Source organism: Coregonus clupeaformis, chromosome 5 (assembly GCF_020615455.1).
Source record: "Coregonus clupeaformis isolate EN_2021a chromosome 5, ASM2061545v1, whole genome shotgun sequence".
Taxonomy (NCBI): Eukaryota; Metazoa; Chordata; class Actinopteri; order Salmoniformes; family Salmonidae; genus Coregonus; species Coregonus clupeaformis.
This window is the reverse complement of record NC_059196.1, coordinates 15,615,209-15,638,811: the sequence shown is the minus strand read 5'-3', so window position 1 is coordinate 15,638,811 and position 23,603 is coordinate 15,615,209. Positions and strand designations below refer to the sequence as shown.

Below are 23,603 nucleotides of genomic sequence, written 5' to 3'. Positions count from 1 at the left end.
CTCTGCTGGACCAGTCAGTATGCATAATCAACATCAATGGCCTAGCACGTGTTTTCTGACTGCGGGCACTGACTGGAAAAATCTAATGAGGATGATATTGATTGCACTCTGTCAAGCCAACTATTTGGCACAAACAAATTTACTGTACATAGTCAAGTGAAAACCAGAGTGAGCGGCCAAGGTATACAACTTTTTTCCTATGCACAGTTAACCTCTAAAATTATGCATCAGCTCTACTCATCTGATCATGTTTCACATTCACACAGGCAAATCCTAGTCTGGTCCCAGATATGTTTGTGCTGTCTCGCCAAGGTTGGCAAAGTTAGCAAGACAGCACAAACAGATCTAGGACCAGGCTAGGGAAATCCTACTCTTGGATAGCTAGTTATTTAAAACGTATGAGGAGTGAGCAGGTTGAATGGATGGACTCACCTTTGTGCAGCTGTGGCAGTAGCTCTCTCCATTCTTCCCAGGGGACAAGATGATCTCACCTGTAGGGATCAACTGGATCCTCAGCTCCATCATGATCGCTCTCTTTCTTTCCTTCTCTCTTTCTCAATCCCTCTCTCTCTGTCCTCCTCTCTCTCTGTCCTCCGTCCACTTATTCGATCCTTCTGAAGGCGTAGCAATGAATTCACCCCTCGCACGTTTGTACAAATTCCTCCCCTTAACGTCGGTGAGAGGAATATGGCACTTTGTGCTACACTGTCAATATAAAAAAATAAAAGTCAAACTAAAGTAGAAAAAATGATTTTACTGGCAGCACATACAGTGATTTTTACATGTATGCTTCTTTTCTCAGTTATCTAACGAGGCCAAGACAGTCAAAGCACGTGGATGTTACCTGCTTCTGTGCAGAGTGCTCTAGTGCGAATTTCCCCTCAGCAGGCAAAGGATATGTATAGATAGTTACAGTGTCAGGCTCTCTTTCCACAGCCGGCCCAGCAGTATAATTGATGTCCCTGCACACCGGATCGCTGTGGAGCAATGCACTCTGGGTTGGCCCGGGTATCAGGGCTTCCTCCTGGACCCATGTATCCTGTCTCGGACGTTCCCGACGTTCACAGGGTAAACACCGGAGGAACCCACTCTGCTTCCCCATGTTTCCCCTGGATCTACAACTGGGAGGCACGCGTACACACCACATGCCTCCCCCACCTCTCCAAAAACAAATAAGGGACTTGTGCCTCTTGTGTTTCTAGTGTCTTCGGTTTCCTCTCCCCAAGGGGTACACTAATTAATGTTGACAGGCAGATGGTCAAAGGGATGTAGGCCAGGGGGTCATCATACAGAGGCTGGAAGCAGCGACATTGTGACCATATCTCTGTCTGTGGTGACAGAATGGCGTAAACACACACAGACACAGACAGATGACCCCGTTGATCTTTGCTGTGACACTGACTGCCCCCCCAAGGTGACCCCTCCCAAGGTTCCTGTTTGTTCCCTCGACCAGCATCCTCTCAGCATCCTCTCAGAGTCACACCCTTTAAAAGCTGCCCTCCCTGGACCACTGATGTCTAGGGATCTCAGCAATGCCACCACACAATGTTAATGATCAACACTGATATGGATTGAATATCAACGATAGACTGTGTTTTGCTGAGTCTGGAGTTACAGCATGGGTTTGGGTGTATGAGTGGCGAAGGAAAAGTGACTCTATATTGCTGTATGTTTTGGGTCATCAATATGGTCAGTCAGTGGTGGGATTTGTGGTGAGGGTGACTGAGAGATAAGTATAGAAACTGATTGTGGTTGTGTTGAATAGAGTTTTGGGCAAAGTGTGTGTGCTGTAGTGGGCTGTGGTCAGTGTCTCTTCTGTAACATCTACGTTTCTGTTCCTTCTCATCCTCCATCACAGTGTTCCCTGGATGTGTGTGTTCATCACAGCCTTGTGTACAGCCTTGTGAACATGCAGATATGTGTGTGAGAGCATGGCTGTTTGTACATGTGGTAGTAGTGGGTCCTTGCTGTGTATCTGGGGGGCTGCTGGGAGGGGAAGTGACAGTGACACACATCCTTTAGTCTTTGACACGCGCCCAAGGTATTCCTGATTGCTGGGCATCAACAGGAAACAGTGGTGTTGACGCAGCAAGGCCTCAGCCTGGGCTCAGCCTAACAGACTGTTATGGATGAGAAGAGAGAGCGAGAGAACACACAAAGACGGACCTGAAACATACTGGGAAGAACAAGAACTGTAACAGAAGGCAACCAGAACCAGAAATGGACATGAAAAAAGGTACATTTGGCAAAGCACCGACTGTAATGACCTTTTGTATTACCCTCTATGTAGCATGACTTTGCTTATGAATGATATGTAAAGCATTTACGTATTGTTTATGAAGACTTAATGCCCTATAAAGCCTTTATACGTTATAGTTCGTTTAAAGTGTGATCGTTAATAGTATACTTTTCTGAGACATTTTTCAAGTTCAAGGGTATAGTTTGTTGTTTACACTGATCACTGATAAGATATCTGTAAAGCACTTCGAGATATTAGCTGATGTAAGAAGGGCTATATAAAATAAAATTGATTGATTGATATGAGTTTCCAATTAAACAATACAGAAGATAGTTATTAATTAACAGAAGACAGGTTCAAGGTCCTTTGGCTGAAGGTTTATAAACACACTTTCTCTTTCTCAATGCTGTCCATCCCTCAACACACAAGGTGAAGGAGGCCCAACTGTCTCCCTCTCCCTCTCTCTCTCTCTCTCTCTCTCTCTCTCTCTCTCTCTCTCTCTCTCTCTCTCTCTCTCTCTCTCTCTCTCTCTCTCTCTCTCTCTCTCTCTCTCTCTCTCTCTCTCTCTCTCTCTCTCTCTCTCTCTCTCTCTCTCTATGCTGGTCTAAACTATCTTTCATGTCCTATCCGCTCACACTGGAAGGGTGAGCGGAAGGGTCACACTGGAAGGGTGATATGTGTGTGTGTCAGAACCTGCAGCTGGTGTTAGAGTAGTGTGTGTCAAGGTGAGCCAGGCGCAGTAGGAGCTCCTACACGAGGGGCCAGTGTTCCTGAACTAGGCGTGGACACAACTTGTCACTGACAGAGAAGTCTGTAAGGAAGTAGAGGGAATCGCATCCTGTTTGTGTGAGAGAGAGTCAGGGGCCAATCTGTGAGTAAAGGGCACGTGGCCATGGCAACGTGAAAGGGCAGGGAGTGGTAGGGCAGAGGTTCAAGAATATACTGTGTACTGAATTTAACTAACTGGGATAGGCTAGTGCTATCTCCCAGTGTTGACAGGAAATAGCCATGCCTATTTTTAACACTAAAAAGGAAATCTCTAATATCTCCATGCTGTTTGTTCCATCAGTCTGCTCAAAAGCAGTTATCAGCCTCCGACAACGCAGGATTCAGCAGGGCCGTTTCCACAGGAAAGCATGGGACGCCGATTAGGCTACCACTCAAGCACCAGCCCAAAGAACTGTCCTCACACTACAGCACAGACTTCACTCTTATTTCCCTAGAAATGTTCTGAACGTACTTGTCCAAAATAATTAGATTACACTGTATTTTGGTACTCTATTTTTATCTTTCTTACATTTCCCCTGCAGAAAGTTATATTTGCCATAAAACTTTGAATGGGGCCAGCACAGCCGCGAGCTGCCCAGTGACACAAGCCTACCAGACGAGCTAAACCACTTCTATGCTCGCTTCGAGGCAAGCAACACTGAAGCATGCATGAGAGCACCAGCTGTTCCGGATGACTATGTGATCACGCTCTCCGTAGCCGATGTGAGTAAGACTTTTAAGCAGGTCAACATTCACAAGGCCGCAGGGCCAGACGGATTACCAGGACGTGTACTCCGAGCATGTGCTGACCAACTGGCAAGTGTCTTCACTGACATTTTCAACATGTCCCTGACTGAGTCTGTAATACCAACATGTTTCAAGCAGACCACCATAGTCCCCGTGCCCAAGAACTCTAAGATAACCTGCCTAAATGACTACCGACCCGTAGCACTGACGTCTGTAGCCATGAAGTGCTTTGAAAGACTGGTCATGGCTCACATCAACAGCATAATCCCAGAAACCCTAGACCCACTCCAATTTGCATACCGCCCCAACAGATCCACAGATGATGCAATCTCTATCGCACTCCACACTGCCCTTTCCCACCTGGACAAGAGGAACACCTACGTGAGAATGCTATTCATTGACTACAGCTCAGCATTCAACACCATAGTGCCCTCTAAGCTCATCACTAATCTAAGGATCCTGGGACTAAACACCTCCCTCTGCAACTGGATCCTGGACTTCCTGACGGGCCGCCCCCAGGTGGTAAGGGTAGGTAACAACACATCTGCCACACTGATCCTCAACACGGGGGGCCCCTCAGGGGTGCGTGCTCAGTCCCCTCCTGTACTCTCTGTTCACCCATGACTGCATGGCCAGGCACGACTCCAACACCATCATTAAGTTTGCCGACGACACAACAGTGGTAGGCCTGATCACCGACAACGATGAGACAGCCTATAGGGAGGAGGTCAGAGATCTGGCCGTGTGGTGCCAGGACAACAACCTCTCCCTCAACGTGACCAAGACAAAGGAGATGATTGTGGACTACAGGAAAAAAAAGAGGACTGAGCACGCCCCCATTCTCATCGACGGGGCTGTAGTGGAACAGGTTGAGAGCTTCAAGTTCCTTGGTGTCCACATCACCAACGAACTATCATGGTCCAAACACACCAAGACAGTCGTGAAGAGGGCACGACAAAGCCTATTCCCCTCAGGAGACTAAAACGATTTGGCATGGGTCCTCAGATCCTCAAAAAATTCTACAGCTGCACCATCGAGAGCATCCTGACTGGTTGCATCACCGCCTGGTATGGCAACTGCTTGGCCTCTGACCGCAAGGCACTACAGAGGGTAGTGCGTACGGCCCAGTACATCACTGGGGCAAAGCTTCCTGCCATCCAGGACCTCTATACCAGGCGGTGTCAGAGGAAGGCCCTCAAAATTGTCAAAGACTCCAGCCACCCTAGTCATAGACTGTTCTCTCTGCTACCGCACGGCAAGCGGTACCGAGTGCCAAGTCTAGGTCCAAAAGACTTCTCAACAGCTTCTACCCCAAGCCATAAGACTCCTGAACAGCTAATCATGGCTACCCGGACTATTTGCACTGCCCCCCACCCCATCCTTTTTACGCTGCTGCTACTCTGTTAAGTATTTATGCATAGTCACTTTAACTCTACCCACATGTACATATTACCTCAACTACCTCAACTAGCCGGTGCCCCCGCACATTGACTCTGCAACGGTACCCCCCTGTATATATAGCCTCCCTACTGTCACTTTATTTTACTTCTGCTCTTTTTTTTCAACACTTTTTTTGTTGTTGTTTTATTCTTACTTTTTTTTGTTTAAAATAAATGCACTGTTGGTTAAGGGCTGTAAGTAAGCATTTCACTGTAATGTCTGCACCTGTTGTATTCGGAGCATGTGACCAATAAAATTTGATTTGATTTGATTTGATTTGAAACTCATGCAGATTAGAGCTAATCTTTTTATCTAGCTCTAGCAATTGCTGCCCTCTTGTGGTTTCAGATCAAAACAGCTTTATTCACAGGATGAGTCTTACAATGAATGTGAAATTAATTATGGTGTCATGTTAAATCTATTGTACACACAAATCTAAAGCCTCCACTGAAGTTAGGAGAATAAAAGCACCAGTTGAGACCAGAACCCACCAATGTATAGCTCAAGAAGACTACAAGCAACTAAGCAACTATAGGCCTAACCCAAACAGAGGTAGTAGCTAGGTGAATAGTCTCCATACACACTAGGTAAGCAACACATTACACACAGAAGAAAAAACATTGTTTCTAATGAGAAGGACTGAAGTATGAATGATGAGGAATCAAGAATTGTCAAATAAAAAAATTAAAAACACTTTTTGAAAAGGCATGTTTTAGGGCTGCAGTATACCAGGTAGAACAAATAATTACTTTTTGGCCCAATGCATAAGTGTTGCCAGCACTGAAGAGCCTAGTCTTTGAGTGTTCCTCTGCATCGTGAAAGGCAGATTGAAGGGAACAAGTGCAAAAAGGTGAGTGAAGTGCCTCTTTTAATCAGGCTCCATTGAAATGTGTTTTCTGTTTGCTCCATAGGAAATTAGAGGAATCACTCATGTATTGGCTATACACATCAGATACATAGACTGAGTGTACAAAACATTATGAACACCTTCTTAATATTGAGTTGCACTCTCTTTTGCCTTCAGATCAGCCTCAATTTGTCGGGCATGGACTCTACAAGGTGTCAAAAGCATTCCACAGGGATGCTGGCCCATGTTGACTCCAATGCCTCCCACAGTTGTGTCAAGTTGGCTGGATGTCCTTTGGGTGGTGGACCATTCTTGATGCGCCTGGCACCTACTACCATACCCCATTCAAAGGCACTTAAATATTATGTCTTGCCCATTCACCCTCTGAATGGTACACATACATAATCCATGTATCAATTGTTTCAAGGCTTAAAAATCCTTATTTAACCTGTCTCCCCCCCTCCCCTTAATCTACACTGATTTAAGTGGATTTAACAAGTGACATCAATAAGGGATCATAGCTTTCACCTGGATTCACCTGGTCAGTCTATGTCATGGAAAGAGCAGGTGTTCATAATGTTTGTACACTCAGTGTACAACATGTTTAATGATCAAATCAGTCTCCTATTTTACATGTCAACTATTATCTACAGCTGTCCTAGGTCAGATGGACAGATCTCAGGTGGAGAGGGGAGTGGGAAAGTGAAGAGGAAAATGAGGAAGAGGAAAACAACAGAGTGTGAGGAGAAGGAAAGTATTCCAACAGAACTCCTGCCTGTCAGTCCATTGAAATTTGACCCCCAGGTGAGGTCAGACATATTCCCAGCTTGGGATCATGATAATTACAAAATATTTCCACAAATGTCAGCTTTTCACAAATGTCATGCCTGTTTTCTATTTCTCACGATGCAATATACATACAGTCAACAGATCAGCTTTGATATCTAATCTCAAATATCTAATGTAGTTTTACCTGAGTTTCAGTGGAAGCAGCATCTGTATGTACACATCTTGTCCTCCAGGGGGTGCTAAAGGAGCTGCTCTTGCGTCACCCTGTAACCAGTGAGGAGGGAATAGGAGAGTCTGGACAGCATAAACACACAGTTGTATGAGCTGGAGAATGCTGTAAGACTGCCTTTTATACATTGAACACTAACTGAAGAGTTGGCACTGTCTTTAACACTGTTTTTAACAATCCTGACAATCATATTAATCCAATAACAGAGAGGTAAACACCAACCAAATGGAGGCGAGGGTGTGTCCATCCAAGAAGATTTGTCGCTTTGACCTGCCAATGGACTTCAGACTGCTGGAGAGTGGGTTGGATGGATTTGCCTCAGATCATTTCAGAATGTGAGAGCTGTCATTCATTCACTTGGTGGAAGTGACAAGATTTTGGAGGTCATTCTCTTGTGTCTTTCTCTGTGTCCCAGCCAGGCCTCTCTCCACAGGGCTATCTCCACAGAGCTATCTCCGCAGGCCTCTCTCCACAGGGTTATCTCCACAGGCCTTTCTCCACAGAGCTATCTCTGCAGGCCTCTCTCCACAGGGCTATCTCCACAGGCCTATCTCCACAGGCCTCTCTCCACATAGCTATCTCTGCAGGCCTCTCTCCACAGGGCTATCTCCACAGGCCTCTCTCCACAGGCCTATTTATTGCCTTACCTCCATAACTAACTACATTTGCACACACTGTATATAGATTTTTCTATTGTGTTATTGACTGTACGTTTTGTTTATCCCATGTGTAACTCTGTGTTGTTGTTGTTTTTATCGCACTGCTTTGCTTTATCTTGGCCAGGTCGCAGTTGTAAATGAGAACTTGTTCTCAGTTGTAAATGAGAACTTGTTCTCAACTGGCTTACCTGGTTAAATAAAGGTGAAATTAAAAAATTAATAAAAATACAAAAACAGGGCTATCTCCGCAGGACTATCTCCACAGGGCTATCTCCGCAGGTCTCTCTCCACAGGGCTAACTCCACGGGCCTCTCTCCACAGGGCTATCTCCACAGGGATATCTCCACAGGTTCTGTCGAGTGTGTAAGCGAAGAAGCAACCTCTACAGGAGAGTCTTTGAGAAGTTTGATAAGGACAGGGATGGACTGCTTTCTCTCAAGGTAAATCCAAATAAAATGGCATCATATAATGTGGTTTCCCCACCACAGTGGATGGCCTGAGAGGATCCCTCACAAGCAGGCGCCGACCCAGCAGAAACAATAGTTAGACTGGCTAGTTCATGGATGAAATGTGAGAATCTAAATCCATTTAAAATGTATAATCCTGTTACAAAATACAATGTGCAAAACAGCAGCTGTGGACAAATCTATATCAAATCACAATTTACAGACCATGTACAATGGGCCGTGTCTCTGTATTGCAGGAAATGGAATGTGGCATATGTGACCTATACATGGCTGATGTCACTGCTGGGCAGCTCCAGCGGCTGGTGGTATTGATTGACGCAGATGCAAAATCACACTTTGACTGTGTCATTCTGCACGACATGTGCCCGGTCTGAAAGATTATTTCACTCCGCGTTAGTGTAAGTCTTGTGATTGGCACATGATAACCAACTGTCAAATGACAAAATAAACACACCAGGTGCATTCATATGAATGACATGAACTTGTTCACTTTCACAGAGAATAAAGAAAAAATCAAGAAAAGACCAGCAAATATAAATCCTTATATTCTTGAAAGCTATCACTATTAAGTGTTAAATCAACACTTGAAATATCAACACTTAAAATTAAGTGTTTAAAATAAATATTAACACTGGAAATACATCTGTAATTTTGTTAGGAAAGAAGACATGGAGGAAAATGTTGAAAAGGACCGTTTAGAAGAGGCCGACTTCAGCTCACTGATGGGAAAGCTCTGCTACTACAACATTTCACCTCCAACGACTAAACTGCTGTTAATGATTTCAAGACTTACACGTGTTCAAACAAACCTAGACCAGCGCATCAAAGGGAAGTACTAGGCCCAGCGGTCTCATGTACCAGACTTGATAGGGCTTTCTTTATAGACACTGTGGCTGTTGAGACTAGGGCCCCTGTAAACTAGTTAGGGTCTTACAGTCACCTGTCATCTGAGTGTCACGGTGACAATTCATATAAATATTTGTAGGATTATTTGTCCCTTTTCATTTCAATAAACGTGTCAAAGCCAACATTCTTGTAATGTAGACCTACATATTACCCTGCCATACATGCTTAACTGGTATACAAGTAAAGCGGTTTATATGACAAGTGCTAGCAAATAAATGCAATCCATCATTACAACTGTTTTAACTTAATCTTCAACAAAAAGCTCTGATTAGAACTGTAGTGTAGGGCCAACCAACCATGAGCTCTGTGGTGGTGTTAGAAATTCCCTCGGCCATCTCCAACGTTCCTCCAGCGCTTCTCAAATGACAGTGACTTAACATGGCTCACCGAAAATAAATGGGCATACATCCAATAGGCAAGTATCCATTTCGTGAGTAATTTCTAACCACGTTTAAACACCCAAATCCATGGCTTTACTCCTATCATAAACATTCAGTAAAAGCTAAGTCAAAATCAAGAAGCATTAATTAATTGTTTGATGAAATCAACACCAACAGAATTTTTGGTATGTTTAATTTAGATTGTTTAATGTTAATTCCATGCTGTGCTTCAGTAAGAACAATAGGAGACGCTCTGTGGCTCCAGTCAGATATCCAGTAGTACAAATTAGCTTTAAGTTACACATAATGAAGCAAAAAAAAAAGGAAAGAAAAACATTAAGAGCAATATAAAGGAGGGGAAAGAGGCAGAAAAATAACTATTCATTAACTCATGCAGGCTTGAAATCATCTCTTTAGAACCCTGTCATCAATAGAAGCCCATCGAGAGCTGTCTTTTACTAAACGTGACAATGCTCCCTTAGATTTTTAAAACCGCTACCAGCCACCATCTGAAATCAGCAAGTATGCGCAATACAGTATTTCAGCACAAAGTACAATCCAAAACATTACAATAGAATCACTATGGTGTAAAAGTTAAGCATTTTGCTCCACATGGATATCAGGAATTTTACCAACTTCCTCTGAAAAACTAAGTTAACAAGAGCACTTTGCCCTTAAAAGGTTTAATGACTTGCATCTCATTCACTAACACAGAAATATTACAGCTCCCACAACTAATAGACATATCAGTAATAAAAGTTAATTTCTGTAATAACATTAAGAAAAAAAATTCTCAAAATACATCCAGCAACTGATAAAATATTGAGGAAAGAGCAAAAACTAATCAAAATGAAAACAAGACAATGAAAATAAAAATCAGAAATGCTTGTACCAAGTAAAATAAATTTATCCAGGGACTCTTTGCCTTTCCAAAATTGCATTTGTCGTTTCAATTAAGTGGTATTTATATTTGACTTGAATTAAAGGGCAAAAAATAAAAATAAAGATATAAAGAGAAGTGATTATCTCTAAGACCCTGGGGGTCAGAGAGCTGCTGAGAGCTGCTGTCACTTGGGCATGGTGGCTACTGTTGGGATTCAGGGGGTTTTCTCTTTGGGGGAGGGGAGAGTGTGTGGAGGCGGGGGTCTCAAGTTGGCTGTGATGTCTTACTGGGGCTCGTCCTCCACATCTTGCAGCGCCTCTTTGTTCTGTTCTTCACCTGCTTGAAAACAAGAGAAAACGGACGGTGAGGGCTGGGCTTTCAGGTTATGTACACGAGAGACAACCCTCAGTCTAGGTGATCAGACTCAGTGTCCAAACATCAAACATATTGAGATGCTGTGGAAGTATTGCATTACTCCATTGACAGTTTTAACCTCCAAAATTGCAGGTGGACAGGCCGAAGTGAGTCCAGCAGTGGTTTCATTCAGTGTGTCACAAACATCTTAGCACATGCAGTGAAACTTCAATCACTAACTACAACCTCGTAGAGTAGATCAAAAGAACTACTGTAGTGCTTCAATCAAATAAAAAGTACTCTCAAAGTAATTAAAATGCTTTAGAATGAAACGTCCTATATAGGCCCTACTTGACGACAACCTAATAGATTACTTCCGTTTATAATTGAGAAGCATTTTTTGATTTGTGAATTTCTCCTTAGCCTACTCATTCCATGATGTATAAGCCATCTAGCTAATACAGTAACATACAATCTTTAAATCCCTCCTGACAGATCTGCTCAAGACTCACCTATACCCAAGTATTATATTCCAACATAAGCCACTATATTGTCCTGGCCTTCCGTTGCTAGTGAGACAACTGTCTATTTGTATCATGCTACAGGACGCCAGGCAGACAGAATGACAGAGCAGAGCGATTATGGGACTGGATGTAGATAATGTCTCCCAGTCAAAGACAGACAGGATATCCCATATAGCCTCTCAACAACTGGTGCCATGCTGTTAGTCATCCAGTCTCCACAATACACAGCTCTTAGGATAGCTACGGAGATCCGGTACAGGTCAACAGGTCAGGCAGGCGACTACAGAGCATCAGACTCTACACACAAACACGTGTTCTAACTTGGTGAGACACTTGCAGCCCCACAGAGAAAGATAGTCACCTTGTACCTAAAGAGCTGCCCTTTACCTGGCCTAAAATGGTTCCAGCTGAAAGATGATACTCACACACCATTATCAAAAACCCAATAATCTGTCAGCTGTCCAAGACACATGGAAATCATAACATTAAAAAAGACAGTCACTTCTAACTAAATGCATTACTGATACACCAGCGACAAAAATAAAGTCAATATGTAGAAAGACGATTCATAAGACACAGTGTGTGAACATACAACTTTCCCCATAACACAAACCAATGGGTGAGTGGCATTGCAGTGAGTTAGTAGTGAAGGGAGACAGAACACAAAGGAGTCAAACCAAGGGCAGAAAACACTTACAACGTACAGATTATGGGAAATTAACAGCTGTTTTGTTCCTTTAGGACTCTACATAAACGGAAGGAGAGAGAGGAGAGGTGAGAGAGATGAGTCAGACAATAAGATGAAGGTTGAAGAAGCTACAGCTTTAGAGGACAGAGAGAGGGGAGAGAGGACCACTAAGCAATGCGGAAGGAACTGCAAGGTGAAAGACACAAGGTTAGGTTAGAGACGGATGGAGAAGGGAGACGTTAGAGTTAGCGTAATAATCCACATCAGCAGCTCTGAAAAGAGCCGAATAAGCAACAGCACACACCTCAAGGAGATCCAGTACTACACCTTTCTGGTAGGATAACATCCGTTTACAAACAAAATGTGCTAACTAAACAATTTGCAGAGGCAAACTGCTGTAATATTGTAAGTATACCTCAGACTGGAAGAAATTGAGGAATTGAGCATGCTATCAAAAAGCAATTTCCCCCTTAATATTATTACCAACTTCCTCCATGCATTCTAAAAGTCAAAGTGGGGGAGCTCTCACTGGTGCTTACCATCTCCCTGCATGTCTGAAGTCCATAGTGTCAGGTTGTCACGTAACAACTGCATGATAAGTGTGGAGTCCTTGTAACTTTCTTCACTCAACGTGTCCAGCTCTGCGATGGCATCATCGAATGCAGCCTTCGCCAACCTATAGTACAAACATTGGTCTTATGTAAAACTATAAGAGAAAGTCACCTTATTGAATCGTTTGAGCACATATGGTTCAAAATTAGACCTTTAAGTTAGAAGTCTATCAAGGGAGAGCCGTGCGAGGTACTTGCCTGCACGCGCGGTCGGGTGAATTGAGGATTTCATAGTAAAATACAGAGAAGTTAAGAGCGAGGCCTAGGCGAATGGGGTGTGTAGGTGGCAGTTCGATCATGGCGATGTCGCTAGCAGCTTTGTAGGCGACCAAACTGTTCTCTGCAGCCTCCTTCCTGTCGTTCCCAGTGGCAAACTCGGCCAGATACCTGTGGTAATCGCCTTTCCTGAGGGAAGAGCAAGAGGGAGAAGCATCAGTGGGTCATCGTGGTGTAAAAGACACAAAGGCTCACTGCAAACATGGGTCCATGTGAAAAACAACTATGTTCCTAACTCAGGGACGTGATCAGGACAACCTAAAAATCTAGGGGATAGGTCAGTTTAAATTATCAACAAATGGAGGATAAATGTCAGAAAAGCAGGAATTCCTGATTTATCAGGAGGAATCACAATCCCTGCTCTATGTGTTATTCTAGAGCCATTAGAGTTGTGGAATACTGTTCTAATCCGGTCATTAAAAAAACAGTAATAACCATCAAGAATCTATTCCCAAACAACACGTCAACAACAAGAGCAGAGGCTCGTACATTTTGTAGTAGAAGACCTTGGACTCTCCCGTGTTGGCAGCTGGAATAAGGTGCTTGTCCAGTACATCCAGGATGTCATTACAGATTGACTTCAGCTCGTTCTCAACCTGCAGGAGAAAACATAACTCAATGAATGACCAGCCACTGGCACAATGGTAGGCACAACAAGCAACACTCAACAATACACAAATGGTATCATTCAGGTGAATTAGCCTAAATTATTTGATACCATTCACAACTTTCTCCAGTAGAAACGCTACCATATCGCTTTAAGAGTGCTGCAGCTCAAATGCCTCTCCCATCATGTCAGATCTCTCTCGCACCAGTTCTATATGAATGCACTCAGAATGACTCATACTTCTGGGCTTACTCACCGTTTGCCTGTATTCCCGGATCATTTTCAATTTGTCTTCTCCACCCTTGTTTTCTTCCCTTTGTTCAATACTGCTTATTATCCTCCATGATGCTCTCCTCGCCCCAATTACATTTTTGTAGGCCACTGATAGTAGGTTTCGCTCCTCGACTGTTAGTTCCACATCCAACCCGGCCACTCTCTTCATGGACTCCACCATTTCTGTGGGGAGCAGAGAGGAAGTCATAAGTAATTGGGGCTGAAAGATCAGATACTAAATAAAACTATGGGACAAAGTTTGATGACTTCACAGAGATCTTTCTTTCCTTTTTCTTATGCTGAAATTACAGATTTTAATTTCTCAACATAACAATATAATCCCAATCATAGAAAGTCCTATTTACAATTGTCTCTGTCCCTAAACCTTGGCCTGTATTCACAACGAGTCTCAGAGTAGGCATGCTGATCTATGATCAAATTTGCCTAATCGATCATAATGAATATGATAAGGACAGGTGAGACCCGATCTTAGATCAGTATGCCTACTCTGATGTGCCTCATGAATACAGGTTTTTGATAATACAATCTTGGAAGGTAGTATCTGCTGCAACATTTAGGCTTAATTCAGTTATGCCGAGGCATTAATACTACACGACTACATCTATAACCCAGTGACAAGGTACATAATCATACCTTTCAGAAACCGATAGTTAAATCAGTGTCAAGAATGAGAGCGGCATGTCTGTGAAGAATCGCATTTGATTTGAGGGTGAAATAAATAATAATAATATGCCATTTAGCAGACGCTTTTATCCAAAGCGACTTACAGTCATGTGTCCATACATTTTTACATATGGGTGGTCCCGGGGATCGAACCCACTACCCTGGCGTTACAAGCGCCATGCTCTACCAATTGAGCTACAGAGGACCACAATAAAGCAGCTAAAGTGATTTTATTTCGGGTCTTATCAAAGTTGCATGTGGCCAGGGTTCCATAGTCAGACAGACATGATCATACCCTGTAATCAGACATCTAAAAACAGCTTCTACTTTGCCAATTGACAGGCACGTTAGTTAGTTTGCTAACTTAGTTAGCTATGTCAAAATTAACTATCATTGGGGTAGGTTTTGTTTCAGGTCAGTCTTCGATACGTCACACCCAGATATCGGGCTATGGCTAACGTCGTCGGACCACGAGAAGTTTAGTAAACAAGAGTAGGGTATTTGGCAGGCCAACAGATTTACATAGTTAGATTATAGCTAGTGCTGTAACATATGTTTACATTGGCTGACATTGTTTGGTTAAAGTAATCCCCACATAGCTAGCACAGCTAACGTTAGTTGGCTAACACGTTAACTACCACCCCCACTTGCTTGCTACCTAACGTTAGCTCTCGCACCATCAATAATCCGCCATTTTGTATCCTCTTTAAATTATCCATATCTTTAAACAAATCTGGACAGTTAAGTGGCTATCGTATTGGCTAATTAATGTTAGTTACACAGCTAGCTAGTTAAGCTAATGCGTTAGCTAATGTTAGCGCACTGACTTCACCGTCCTCGTTCGAGGCCCCCTGCAAGAGGGAGGAGGATGAGTGAGTTCAAGTGTTAGCTATGTTGGTAGCCACTAGCTAGCTAACGTTAGCTAGCTGATGAAAAAAACAGCGGCGAACATGTCCCTCCATCGAATAATACAATTGTGTCTCTTACCGTCATATCTCTCAGCCTGCTCGGCGAGTTTTGCCTGATATACTAAATCCTCCCGATCGCCCATTTTGTTTCGAGTGGCGAATAGTCTAGTTTAACTGACAAATTGATTTTTTTAAAGGCTCGACAGTAGCTGCTACTAGGTCAATCTGTCGGTGGTTCTTGGAAAATCAACGGATAGATCAGTGGCGTTTCCACCCCACCGGTTGTACTGGAGTAAAAAAAAAAATGGCGAAAATCTAAATCCGGGAACCTTTCACACCACACATGCATCACCCCCCACTGACGATCACCCCTTCCTCAGAAAACCCCCTCCCATTTTTTTTCACGGCATGGCAACCAGTGACTAGGGATGCCAGACATTTACATGTTCACCCACTGTACCATTATCATGATAAGCATTATCACATAAACTTTTTTTTATTTTTAAAGCTTGATAAGGCTTTCTCGATCTTTCGTCTTAACAAGAACACGTGAAACAGGCTGGCTGTGACATCTTTAACAAATCTGGGACCACGTTTTGGTAGACAGGCCTGCAATAATAATAATCAGCTGTCTGGATATTTAAATACAAATAAACACCCAAGTAGGCCAACTGGCTTTTTGTAGGTCTATGTTGTTATGTATGACAAGTGAGACAAATTATGAATGAAAAAAGGCAGTGTGTTTGATCTCATAAATTTATAACAATCCACAAGATTGATTGGGTACAGTATTTTCATTAGCCAACCCTTTGCCTTTATTTACTATGTATATCTTAACACATTACATGCTACAGAAAATAAAAGGTAATTTCAATTGTCTTTAAAGAATATAGTGTTATAATACAATTTCCATTTGCGGATGCCAACCAAGCCCCCTTATGAAAGGTCATGACTTACACAGGGTTACAAAAATACAATACTTTAAAATATTTATAGGCATGACTGACAAAACAAAATCATGAAAATAAGGAGAGATTACATAAACAACAGGCATGCATTGAGAGAATGAATGAAAAAGCAGACATGATTTAACAGATGTTAATACTGGAGTAACTGATTACAAAGAAACTAACTGTAATTAGTTAAATTACCAGATAAAATATTGTAACCAGATTACAGATACTTTTGAAAAACTAGATGAGTTTAAGTTTAAGTTTGTTCCACCTGAGCAAGTCTGACCACTATGATGACACACCAAATGTGTTTGATGGTTCCTTTTTGTCTTATTCTAATGCTTATAAAAAGGGGAAAGTAATCCAAAAGTAACTGAAAGTAATCCGATTATAGTTTGGATAATCCAAAAGTTAATACTGATTACAATGACAGGTAACTAGTAACTAACTGATTACATTTAGAAAGTAACCTACCCAACCTTGCCCTAAACATAGATTGTGGCATAAATTGTCTATAAAACAGTTTGTCAGGTGGTCCGAAAGCTACAATTATACAGAGAAATGGTACAAGTTTGAAGGCAACGGGAAAACCCCTGTGGTTTGAGGACAATCCAATCGTCAAAAGGTTATATATTCTATTCCTCTGGACTTTGCAGAATCTACTACCCAGAACCTACATCTAAGGACAGTACATTGTGTATTTTTGATGAGGTACTACATGATTGGAGTTTAACTCGTATTACCATACTCATTTCTGAAGTCTTCACACCCTGACAATGCATGCGTTTTGATTTTTCACAGCTGCTTCATAAATTTGGGGCTAAATTACCTTAGCTTATTAAAAAAAAGCCACCACGAGGTCTGCCACAGACAATGAACACACAGCAGAAATGACATATTAGAACAATAAAGAAAAGACAAGAAAAGTAATTGAAAGGGAGGGGTCTGAACTGACAAGTAATTGTAAATAATAACTGATTAAAGTGCATTCTGAAAGAACTAAAACAAATTTCACCTCCAGCATCCTCAACACAGACTACTGTATTGATAAAAGTGGCAGACTAAGAGGCAGACTAGCACTTTGGTTCACCAAGCACCTCTCTGCCTAATGCTGTTGCAGTGCACCCTAGTGGCCAGTTCTACTGAGGACGAGGTAACCCATTTCTCAAGTCACCTCTGCCTAAATCTACGGGAAACCACTCTAGGAGGTGAAGTTATCCAAGTCAATTTCAGGGGCACATTCAGTGGGGTGCAAAGTGTAAGAATGGTCAGATACAGGTTTAATTTATAGTGGAACAGACATACGAATCTGCTGTGTACAGTGAACTACTTATATCTGTAACATTTGTGATGCTGTGCCAGGGTGATCCTATCGTGTAGAAAACTTTGTCAGTTTTCTACATGATAGGAATGGAAAGATGATTGTCATGTGTCAACAGGTGGACTGAACTGTGATCTCTTATCAACAGAGAACACCTATTAAAAGTAGACAACCTTAGTAATAGTATGGTGGTTTGTGGATGCATGCAAATGAAAGGTTTTTTTCTTGCTCCATTACACTAATGAATACAGACAGACATCAATTCTCAAAATATAGTGGATGACAGGAATCTAGAACAGAAAAGTGAGAACACTCAGTGTCAATGCACTGCCTTTACTTTGTAACCAAAGTGTATAGGATAACAAGTACTACAGTAATCAGTTTTAAATCTGACAGCCTGCAAGGAGAAAGCCAATTTAAATTAACATTGAGCTTACGTCATACGAAAATGTCCTTTTAACAGTCGATCCTTGGCTATGGTATTATATGATATGGCAGAACATTTGCGCGACCCTAGCAGATCATACACAAGTCATATCCACTGTTTAGAACAAGGTGAAAAAGTGAACAGCTGTGTGTAAACAATAATAATATATGTTTTAGTGATTCGGAGTAGGAGCGGAGCAGACAAAGGCTTGTCAAAGAGCACAGACAAGCAACGCAAGACAGACACAAACAAATAAGACAGAGGGTTAGCGCCTGACAATACCATAAGCACACAACATAGCCTACACATTTGATGAGATCTCCGCAATAGTGGTGGACTGGCAATGTTACTTCTCAGAAAAACTATGCAGAAAAACGAGGCAAAAAAGAAACATGATTTTAGCATGTAATGGTTATCAACAATTTCATAATAATATGTTTTTTTCTTTCAAAAGACTACTAGTTACTTGGTCGTGGATTTGTAGTGAGGATGATAGTTGTGTGTACAATGTAGTGTTATCCTAACGGCTCTCCTCGACAGCCAGAGAAAGTGTTTCTCCATGGATCTCTGTGTGTACCATCCCAGTCCAGCATTTCTATCTTTCCCTCTCCCTCTCTCTGAATGGCTGTCCACACACTCCCCCTCTTCCTCTTGGTAATACACAGCCACTGTCCTCATCCCAGCAGACAAGGCTTGAGTCTTTCTTCTTTAGAAGGGGAATGTGTGTGGGTGCGTGTGTGTTTTGATAGAGCTGACCATGGTGCTGAAGTGGTATAAATACTGGTGGTGTGAGTGAAGATGACACAGTGTAATGATTATCTAACGGGGCCAACTGAGTAAGAGGAAGTGGTGTGTATGTGTGTGGCCATGAGGAGGCTGCTGATTGGCACAGGGGCGATGGTGGCAGGAGAGGGAGTGAGTGTGTGTGTCTAAGGGCAGAGTAAGGGATGGGAGGAGCCCAAGGAGCCCAGTGTCCACTCTCAGCTCGCATCGTCCTCAGGGTTGTTATGGTCCAGCAGCTTAACGTGGGTGAAGGGGAAGTGGCCGCTCTTGCCCTTGCACTCGCCCTCCCACTGGCCGTTCACGTTGATCTTTGTCACCTTCACCATGTCGCCCACCTGCAGGAGGAGGAGGATTCGTCAAACAGACAGACCTGGCTCATGTTCATTAGGGCACGCTACGGAAAACATTTCAAAACGCTTTTCAACGGAACACAAAAATGTGCTTTTCTTACTGGACAAGTCCAGGGAGACGCTCCCCGTTTCAGTCCGTTTGGTGCCCAATGAACACTGTTTTCACGCTGTAATGACCTTGTTGTAGTAGTTGCAGCAAAATAGAAACTTTGTGTCTATGTATCGCAGCGGTTCATTTGGCCTTGCACACACAAATCACAGTGCAACTAACACAAACCAGTCCTGCAGAGGTCCATTTGCTGGTTCACCCTGTAGGCCTCTTCATTACAGGTGGACCATTCTTCTAAAGAGAGTGAAGTACTCTCATCTACTAAGATGTGACCAGGAAGTGTGTGCAGGGGGCTAATCATTAAACCTATATCCTCCTGAGTCATACACTGGCAAACACCTTTATGGAGGGTAAATATCCTGTTGGTGCGCAGTGCTGACTGACTCTTGGGTGGATAGAAAATATAAACTGTCTGGGACCCAAAAGTATATAAGAGTTAGGTTCAATTTTCACACGAGTCTTTGACATTACTTGTTGTCCTTGTAAGCATGTAGCCTAACACTTTAGTATTTCAAAAGAGAGGCAAAACAGACTACTTCCAGCCTGTAGCTGATTCCGTCGAGACAGAAAGAAGGTCAGAAAGTGAACATCATGTATCTGTTTCAGTGTTACTGTTCCTTCTCTCCCTTCACCTCCCCTCTCTCCAAGCAGGTTAGAAAAAGAGAGAGGGGGGGAAGCTGAGACTGAGACCGCTGGCTTGTTGCCCAGAGGCTGCTCTGGCTCAGAGTAATGTCCTCATAGAAATGAAAGGAAATGTTCCTCTACACAAAGTATTTCCTTCCCACAACAACCTCGGCTTTGGAAGCCCTCTTTCCCCTTCCGGACAGTTAGTTAAGACAGTCAGGGAGGGAGCCTCTGGCAGCATTCTCTAATGAGCTTTACAGCAGTTGGCCATTGAGTTCAGACTGACTGACCACCACCCTGCATGCACTTGGTCATTTTCATTAGGGCACACCCATAGCAAAACATTTTGCAGTGGAATACGAAAATAAGCATTGCTTATTGGACAAGATTAGGAAAGTCCCTCCCCGTTTCAGTCCATTTTCTTCTGTTTGGTGACTAATGGACACGACCCAGACTACCTTGTTTAACAAGCCTAGCGTCTGGGACACTGAGGGGCATGCGACTGGTTAAGAAACTGAGGAGGAAGTCACAGACAACAAGTCACAGAGGCCACATACCAACTCCTTCATTCCTTCCAGCAGTGAGCGGAAATGGAAGACATAACTTGGAATGACCCACTGGGAGGGAACATAGGGATAACTTGGAATGACCCACTGGGAGGGAACATAGGGATAACTTGGAATGACCCACTGGGAGGGAACATAGGGACTTCTCCAGATTATGACTTTACAACAGATCAAACCAGTCCCAGTAGTGAGGATTACCGATTAGACACTGATATTGGCATTTCAACTATGACGGTACAGACGACCACCATTCAGAAATGTAATCAATTCAATATAATTCTAAATCATTATTATTTTTTAAATTTATTTTTTAAAGGCAGATTTAAAAAGTGATTTGATTCTCTGACCTCATAATCTTGACATAATGCCAAATAAAATATATGTTGTACAAGACCAGTAATGAATAGCCTCATTTTAGCCTCATTGCACTGAAGGCTGTGGACAAAGGAAAAGCCATGACAACATGAGGAGGATCAAATAATCTGAGAGAGGGATGATGAATAAAGGGAAAGAGGAGATGACAGAACAAGAGAGCACAGCTAGGTAGGTACCTCTAAGGCAAGGGCGGTCTTGTCGTAGGCGTTGGGCACCCTCTTCTGGATGGCCCTGGCAAAGACGGGTCCGTTCTGCAGGTTGGGCAGAGGTGTGGGCTGGGCATACTGGCTCGGGTCAAGCAGAGGAGGGCCCTGAACACTGGAGCCGTCTACCGAGCCCACCCCACCGGGACCCCCTGTTGGGCCCCCTGAGGTGGGAGAGGCCGGTCGGTACTTCTCCACGTAGGGCACAGGGATCATCCCGGCACGCCCCTCTAAATTCTGGGCTTTCCACCACTGCTCCTCAGGCTTCTCCCGAACCCGTAGGATGTCGCCCTTTCTGAAAGGCAGGTCTTCATCGTCGTTGCCTGGGAAATCGAAGAGGGCACGGACAAACTCGCCTTCCAGCCGCTGCGGCGGGCCTCCGGCAGCTGTGTTGACGCTGACGAATGAAGGGTGTTTGGCCTTGTTGAAGGGCTCTATCAGAGTGGTGGTGTCCAGGTAGTGGATCTTGTAAAACTCCAGCAGGGAATGGAGGGTGTCAAACTCCTGGTCCCCTATGCGGAACCGTGGAGGTGCCAGGCCTGGGAGAGGAGGGTGGGAAAAGAGGGATGAGTAGAAAAGAAGGAAAAAACAGCAGAAACCATTTCACTGGCCAATAATTAGCATGTGAATGACCACATTTCTGGCCCATTGAAAGGCAGTGGACTACATATTTGATGTCTGGTTAATCCAAATGTCACTGTTTGGTTGATTAACATTAGCATGTGAATGACCACATTTCTGGCCCATTGAAAGGCAGTGGACTACATATTTGATGTCTGGTTAATCCAAATGTCACTGTTTGGTTGATTCACTTGTAGGAAGTTAATCTTAAATTATTTTCCAAAGAAACGTGGAGTGGCTTGTTGGATGAATCTTTTATCATCCTGTTACATTGAATTCATACACGAACGGATACCCTGGTGGCTCCTTTATTCTGCAGCCCCAAACCATGTCTCGCTTACCTGAGCCAGACTGCCGGTTGTTGCTGATGCTGTTGATTATGTAATGAGAGACTTTGGAATTCTCTGAAATGGACAGCACGTAGTCGCCAGGGCTGGTAATAGAGTCTCTCACCAAAAACACTCCGTGTCTCTGTCCTTGTAAAAGTGAAACTGCCTCCTGTCTACTTAATCTTCCCCAGTACCAACTTGCACGGTCCTCTGCGTCAAAATGTCCAGCCATGACTCCCACTCCAAAGCCGAGGCTTCACGGGCCTTCCCTTTGCCTCCCCTTATCCACAACCAGCATTCAACTCATACAAAAACTTTAGCGCGTAGAACACGTTTGGAAAATAGGCGAAATCCGCAACTTGCCTATGCCCATCAATTCCACAAAATCCACAAACTGGTCCTCCACCAAAACGTGTCTGATCGCCAGATTAAAATGATATGTCGATTATAACTGACCCAACCCAGTTGTAAAACAATACCATTTTGAATCAAATCTTGTAACTTGTCACAAGTAACTTCAAAAAATGAAATGGCGGATCCGGGGAAACAAAACTCACCCCATTAGCCGGATATTACGTATTTTATGAATTACGTAGAAACGTGTCAGATGAGGGTGTCCATGTTGATAAGGTCAAACATTACTTTATTTATGACAGGATATGAGATAATAATAATAATAATAATAATAAGAGTACACATTGTATAAATTAATCTAACCCATGGATTATCTAAATTGTGGTCTATTTGATGGCCAATAAATCAAAAAGATTATGTGGTTTAGGCCTAAAAGCCACTGATTTCTGCAATTATGCCAGACAACATTTATTTATTTGACCTTTATTTATACAGGTAAGTCAATTAAGAACAAATTATTATTTACAATGACGACGTGTCAGCACATATAACACACAAATATCATACAAACACACACAATATCATACAAACAACAGTAAAAATACACATAATGCACAGTCAGTAAAACATTCAGCAATAGGCAGCATTTAAGAGGCAGGGGGGAAACACATGCAGTTATAAGTTAAAGCTGCAATATGTAACTTTTTGGGCGACCCAACCAAATTCACATAGAAATGTGAATTATAGATATGTCATTCAAATTGAAAACAAGTCTAAGAAGCAGTGGAGATGTTGTTTTATTATTTATTATTTATTTTTATTTTTATTCATTTAGCAGACGCTCTTATCCAGAGCGACTTACAGTTAGTGAGTGCATACATTTTCATACACTTGCCCTGCCAACGTTGTTCTTCTCAGACCATTTTGAAATTATATTTCAAAATTGTAGGTATATGATCACACTGGTAATAGATAATTTGTTGTATTACTTGTGAAGCACAGAGAGCATAGTAATTTGCTGTTCTTATTTTACTGGACTGATGGCCTGCATCTGATGGTCAGTCTGAGGGGAGGGAGCAATGATCAACAACCAACTTGACAGAGCTTGTAGAATTTCATCTAATAATAATGTGCACATTTTGTACAATCCAGGTGTGCAAAGCTCTTAGAGACTTATCCAGAAAGACTCACAGCTGTAATCGCTGCCAAAGGTCATTCTAACATGTATTGACTCAGGGGGTTGAATACTTACCTAATCAAGATGTATTGTTTTTATTTTTTATGATCTATGTGGCTATTTCTATGCTTC

The 23,603-nt window shown here is 42.8% G+C and overlaps 3 protein-coding genes and 1 long non-coding RNA gene across 9 annotated transcripts in view; 1 reads left to right on the top strand and 3 right to left on the bottom strand.

The window, feature by feature from the left end:
- LOC121563202 (unconventional myosin-Ic-like) overlaps positions 1-949 on the bottom strand; it is a 61,386-nt gene extending 60,437 nt beyond the window's left edge. The window contains exon 1 of one of the 2 annotated variants that reach the window (XM_041875194.2): positions 433-949. In XM_041875194.2, the coding sequence (XP_041731128.1) occupies positions 433-525 (93 nt within the window). In that variant the 5' untranslated portion in view covers positions 526-949. The remainder of the gene's footprint in view (positions 1-432) is intronic. The other variant, XM_041875195.2, reaches the window with a different exon arrangement.
- A 6,971-nt stretch (positions 950-7,920) lies between these two features.
- Positions 7,921-9,909, top strand: LOC121563195. The gene is made up of 2 exons (XR_005999804.2): positions 7,921-8,158; positions 8,422-9,909. It is a non-coding gene; the product is annotated as an uncharacterized LOC121563195 (long non-coding RNA).
- Positions 9,648-15,583, bottom strand: ywhae1 (tyrosine 3-monooxygenase/tryptophan 5-monooxygenase activation protein, epsilon polypeptide 1). Of its 5 annotated transcripts, none has more exons than XM_041875168.2 (7): positions 15,359-15,583; positions 13,671-13,870; positions 13,297-13,403; positions 12,730-12,936; positions 12,460-12,596; positions 11,930-11,977; positions 9,648-10,693 (listed from the first exon to the last, which is right to left on the bottom strand). In XM_041875168.2, the coding sequence occupies exons 1-6, from the start codon at positions 15,420-15,422 to the stop codon at positions 11,970-11,972; spliced, it is 723 nt and encodes a 240-aa protein (XP_041731102.1). In that variant the 5' UTR covers positions 15,423-15,583; the 3' UTR covers positions 9,648-10,693; positions 11,930-11,969. The 5 variants fall into 5 exon arrangements, with proteins under 5 accessions (XP_041731102.1, XP_041731108.1, XP_041731113.1 ...); XM_041875174.2 differs by having other exon boundaries at positions 9,648-10,690; XM_041875179.2 differs by having other exon boundaries at positions 9,648-10,690; positions 11,937-11,977.
- A 471-nt stretch (positions 15,584-16,054) lies between these two features.
- On the bottom strand, positions 16,055-22,477 carry LOC121563139 (adapter molecule crk). The gene is made up of 3 exons (XM_041875164.1): positions 21,953-22,477; positions 20,964-21,529; positions 16,055-19,098 (listed from the first exon to the last, which is right to left on the bottom strand). The coding sequence occupies exons 1-3, from the start codon at positions 22,170-22,172 to the stop codon at positions 18,961-18,963; spliced, it is 924 nt and encodes a 307-aa protein (XP_041731098.1). The 5' UTR covers positions 22,173-22,477; the 3' UTR covers positions 16,055-18,960.
- Positions 22,478-23,603: the final 1,126 nt, after the last annotated feature.